The 5,728-nt window shown below is 52.3% G+C and overlaps 1 protein-coding gene across 1 annotated transcript; it reads left to right on the forward strand.

Annotated features, from left to right (window-relative positions):
• Positions 1 to 1,269: 1,269 nt before the first annotated feature.
• JN550_013867 (uncharacterized protein) lies at positions 1,270 to 2,954 on the forward strand (the record flags this gene model as incomplete). Its single annotated transcript, XM_049312502.1, has 4 exons — positions 1,270 to 1,480; positions 1,533 to 1,564; positions 1,617 to 2,398; positions 2,459 to 2,954. 4 exons carry the CDS (start codon positions 1,270 to 1,272, stop codon positions 2,952 to 2,954), a joined length of 1,521 nt encoding a protein of 506 aa, XP_049164168.1.
• Between the last annotated feature and the right edge of the window lie 2,774 nt (positions 2,955 to 5,728).

Below are 5,728 nucleotides of genomic sequence, written 5' to 3' on the forward strand. Positions count from 1 at the left end.
GAAGGCATTCGCAGCAGTTCGCAAAGCCCCTGAACTGCGTAAGTCGCAAAATATTGCCAAACGGGTACACGTAACGCACAAGGTAGGCATCTGGAAGAGAAACCATCAGGTATCATAAATGACTAGGTTTTTACTAAAAAAAAAAACACATGATCCACAGCGCTATGCCGTATAGTTCGACTTGGTAAATACCGGGAAAGCTGCCTAGCCATGCAAACGAACTGAGCCCTCGGCCCGGAGAACTGAAAACGGTCGACAAGGTAGCAACCTGGCCGATACCAAGGTGAACGTTCCATTAGATCTTCTCACTTTTAGAATCTCTTCGCACCAGAAAGGTCCATCCGCGGGTCGCAATTAGCCAGATTTGAGAGGTTCTATACCTCTCACGTTGGGAGGTCACCAGCGATCGACACTCTTTCTGGGCCGGTATTCGGTATTCCTGTGATTCCCATCGTACATGGATTTGGTATGCAATCACTAGAGGTGATGACCCCCTGTGCCTGCATATACTTTGCCAGACATCCTTGTTCATTCTACCATCGCGTATTGAGCCACCATGTCCGGAAACCGGCTGTCACTGCATACGGTTCAAACCTCTTCTGCGAACCCAACAGTGACGACCAAGCGCGATGCTACGCAGGCTTCAATAGTCAAGACGCCGGCACGTAGACATCGCTAAGTTAGTCAAGCGTGTGATGATCACGTCCAAGCAAGGCTCAACTGGGATAATTAGGACTGTAAAGTACGGCGCAATTACCTCCTACAGCGCCGAATTGCTACAAAGCGGTGCGCTTGCGCATCAACCGATATACAGGGATTGTCGGAGTGGACATACCCGAGCTGCTTCAGCTTCCGCACGGTCGGCATGCCGTGAACACACCCATAGCTTAGCCGTCTGCGGTATATCTATCTGTTGAAACCGGATGGTGCGAGAGGCTGGTGCGTTGCAAAAATCATCGTTGGAAAACGTGCATACTGATAAACCTTCAACATCCTTCGATTCTTATAATACTGCTTGTCGTGGGCTCTCGTCGAAATGGGAAAGACACGAGCTCCAAGGGCTTGCCAGCCATGTCGTTTGAGAAAGTATGGAACCTTTCAACACTACTGGCGAAGTCGTAATTGACAGGTTGATATAGAACGAGATGTGACAAGAAAGTGCCTTGCACAGAGTGCTCGAAGCGTGGCTACGAATGTGCGTACGTAGGTGGATTACAGCTCGAGTCTGGTTTGAGCACATGGGATGCTCCTGGCTTAAACATCGACGAGATGGAAAACGCAAGCGACATGGAGAGCACTGGAAACCCAGCGTCCGACGCCTTGACAGCCGCACATGCGGCAGCCATCCCAAGCCAGACTTCTCATCTGCACGCATCATTCTACTCTGAATACTTGGTGCAACTATCCAGGAGTGGTGGGAGCGAAGATTTGGTTGAGCTTCTCTTGCTGCGCTTTGTCAGATCTGGAGATTTTATTGCAGGTAATAGTCTTAATGTGTGCTTACAATGTACTCGAAGCTTATAAGACAACAGGCATGCTTCATGAGGATGTTCTTGTAAAAAAGGTATAGCTTGGCCCGACTCATGCTACTGGAGAGCAATTGCTGATATTTAAAGTGGGTAGCACTCAGATCTCAACCCTACCAGGCAACATTCGAATCTATGGCCCTCATCTATGGTTGCATAACCGTGGCCTTGATCCACTGCGACTTCCTCCAAGAAACAGGACCGGGAGGTGTCGAGCCGAGCAGAGACAACATTCAGAGCTCCCTGAATCATTGCCGGGAATGCCTACACCACTCCATTTCGGACACCCCTGGCGATGATAAGGTGGAAGCAAAGATCTTGTATTGTGCGGCAATACTCTACTACGAGCATAACCTGGGCAGAGCCTTTGCCGCACTCGGCGAGGCTTCAGCCTTAGCCGAAGCCTCAGGCTACCGAGATAGCCCATATCCCAACACATATGCTGGCCAAATGCGAGCAAGAGCCTGTGGCGTCCTGGACGTCTTGCATTATTATGCAGCTTTCTATCTCGGTAGAAGCCAGACCCCGTCTCTGCATTCATTCCAAGGATCCACGGCTATTCTCAACATTAACAATAGTCACTCCACTGAGTCAACGCTGTCACTCTATTCCCCGCAGCCACTTGAGCAGTGGACACCAGCGCTTCCAATCATTCTCCTCTGCCGATTAGCCAGAATATCTACCACTGTTGGGCTAGGGATCTTTAAAGGTGCATCTGTAACACGGCAACTTCTCATGGACTTTGAAGCCCAGATCGAGGATGTGTACCAGAAGATTCCGGAGACGATCGTCGGCGATCAACTCAAAGCCACGTCCGTATCTATGATGGCGCGCATAGTATACTCTGGCGCGATACTGGTCCTGTACAGGAGGTCAATGTTTCCTCCTTAAATCGGAAGATTAGGACAAGAGTGGAACCATTTCAGACGCAGGTGCATTTTAGCCGCCGCCGACATCGTATATATCCAAGGCAAATTTGTAGAAAACCTGCAAAGCGAAAATCGATGGGCTCTGAGCCCGCTTGTTTCATACGATTTCCTTTTGGCTACGACGGTGCTCTGCTTGGAGTTTTCGTTTCTGCTCAGCAGTCCCAGCATCGTCGAAGATGGTGATCGGGCTAGACTTGTGGTAATAGAGCCGGCAGCCCTCGAAGAGCGGCTTAGGATCTGTCAGGCCTTTTGGGATCTTCGGGGTTCGAGCCAGATACCGACGGCAGCCACTCGGGTTCTTACATGGGTGAACGGACTTCTGATGAAGTATGGATATGCAAAACTTGGCCTTCTCTGTGTCACGCCAGAAAATACCGATATTTTTTCGATGGACGCATTGTGGTCGATTGACAATGCACGGATGGACCCCAGCGAGGTTTCTGCCGTATCTTCGGACAATCAGGATTTTCACAATGTTTTCGGGTCTTGGACATGTTAGAATCTCCAAGTCTGCCTGCTCATAGTACTTTTATGACAGAAGAGAAAGAATTCATTACATCACAGAGCTCACGAGGCTACTAAAAGTGTGAAGCAGCGAGTCGGACATGATGCGTACTGCACGTGGCACCCATAGCCGAAATACCTGCTGGATTGAAGGTACTAGCTTCCCTTTCAACTTAGAGTTGTTTTATATCTCACCAACAGCGGAAACCGTCTATTAGCACGCCTGCAAGTGGCTGCACAGCTGGACTCAAGTCCCTATACTTTGCAATCAGCTGCGGGGCATGCCCTGGGTTCTGGGACCAGACCAACCCTTGGCTGGCATCTGCGGGGCATGTCGTGGGATCGAAGCGTCCTTTGATTCCAATATGCGGGGCATCTCCAGGCAGACCCGAACGCGGACGGTGGACGATGGCCAGGATCGAAACCGTCCCATTGCCCCACCTGGAAACCACGTACCGAAGCCGCCCAATGTCCGTTCCCCGCGCCAACGACCTAAAGGCAAAGGGACACTTCAGATCCAGCATTTCTGTTTCCGCGCCGAAACGGCATGTTTCGGACTTGATAGCATATCTTCTGCACAGTCGAGCCTGATTCGTGCATCGCCTACAACGTGAGGCACCTCAGGTCGAGAATGAACGACGGAAAGAGTTGAATAAACGGACCATGGCACGTCGACCAGGAGTGGCCGCACGCAAGAAACGGACTGGGGCTGTTTTGGGGTGGCATAAGTTCATTTGAGGAGTGACCAGAAGGAGCCCTGTCTGGATGTTGAGTTCCTGCTAAGTCGATGTTAGCTGGTCCGCAAAGGTGGTCCAAGCCCGTGGGGCTGCAACTGCCTGCGGGGCATGAACTGGCACAGGCACGGAAGGTTGCATGCAGCAGATTACAGCCACTGTGGCGCCATCCGTCCAGTGGCAGCTTGGGCCACAAGTCCTTCGGGCCGTAATTCGACTTCAATTCGTGGCAGAAACGGACCAGCCTCATATCAGGACGTGTTCTATTCTGTTCATGTGTAGTCCCACTGGCCTGCTTGAGGCGCGAGGAGTCAATGGACTTTTCTGGCCACCAATGCTTCGGCCGCGTTCGACAGAAGTGTCCTTGGTTTACGACACGACATGAAGCTGGTCTTGACAGGCAGCTTCATCACGGCACATGGCGAGGGCATTGTGAGCACATCATCTCACAGTGGACGTGTCATGGAGAAAGACAACTGCCGAGGACCAAATCTACGGTCCATCGCACCTGTGATCTACTGCCATCTAACACGACTATACTGTGTCTCTGGATTGGCTTTGTCTCGAAAGGAGACAGATCCGTAGTCAGCACTAGGGACAGGTTGCAGAGGCGGTCTTCGCTGGCCGGTACGCGGGTTTCCATATCCACGACCCCTGTCGGATTCCACATCAACAGGAATAGCCCGTATGGTCGCTCTTTGGATTCCGCATCAACGAGGTGAATACCCCACAGGGTCGCTTGTTGGATTCCACATCGACGGGAACGCCCCGTCACAGCCGTTGACCGGGACTCCTGCTGAAGCACGCCGTTCGGCGGAAGACTAATGTCTCCAATATGTCACACCATCTCGACTCACCTGCTACTCACCCCTCTCGCGGGCGGGACGACACGGGCGGTGGGGCATCAAGTCACGCCTGGGTAAATATCGTTTGACAGGCACCGCTGTGGCGCCCCGTGATGCGCGAGAGAGAGATGAGCAGAAGTTGGGCCGGATTAGTATGGACATGTGGATGGCAGTGTCTCCTCGGCCTTCCTCCGTACGTGCTTCTCCGGAGTAGGTCGGCCAAAGAGTGGGTAACTGGTGTAGCCGTCTCCTCATGAGGCATCCTCCATCTGGAAGGCATCGCCTAGTTGGGAGGTATGAAGACCGCTCAGATGGTACGAGACCGCCAGAGGGTGCCAGGAAGAAAAGAACAAAGACTTGGAATCGGTGGGAGATCATCTTTAAATATCCACCGTAGGAGTCTGGTAGGAATACTAGAACATATCTGTTCCCAGCAATCCAGCCCCCTCTTTCTTGGTGTCCAAATGAATCCTTTCGCATGACGAGATGGTCCACCGCCAGAGTCGTCCGAGATCCCGGTTGATTCTGGCCGCCAGATGAGGTCAACGCAGCTGTACGGATGTGGTCAGAAGGGCAGGATCAGACACAGCGGCGAAAGGGCGATGCGACGCTTGCAAGTAAGCTACCTTTTCTTGCCTCTTCCACGACTGTGTAGGTTTATATCGACACGATGCCTAATTACTGCCAAAAGGAGAAACAATGCCCAGAACAGCGCTACACTCCTGGTATGCTAGTGACTAGCGTCGGAAACCGGACGATGGCAAATGACACTCTAAGTAGTGCCGGAGGACGGACGATGGCGAATGGCACTGCACTTGGCGGCGGAAACCGGACGTGGATTTCTCATTGTCATGTTGTCGGCTCTACACCTCAGCAAGCACTGAAGAGTTCAGTGGCGGGAAAGCACGAGCTACATGAGTCCTTCGCTGGTTGCTTGTCTTTGGCACGCGCTCTCAGACGGATCCTTTTCAGCGCTGGCTCCACAAGCAGCTACGGGCCGTCCACTATTGGAGGCTGGCGAAGAAGCAGGAGAGCCCGGATCGTTCCTGTCGCCAGCTTCGGACAGTTGTTTGCATCAGAATACAGTCCTGATCGCTAGCATTGCCGGACGACTAATCACGGCTGCCACTGCTGTGTTCTTCTTGGTACTGCCGTTGGCTACCCTGTCAACTTCAACCACTTCAGCCTCA

This window comes from Neoarthrinium moseri (genome assembly GCF_022829205.1).
Source record: "Neoarthrinium moseri strain CBS 164.80 chromosome Unknown scaffold153_Wmoseri_CBS_16480, whole genome shotgun sequence".
NCBI lineage: Eukaryota > Fungi > Ascomycota > Sordariomycetes > Amphisphaeriales > Apiosporaceae > Neoarthrinium > Neoarthrinium moseri.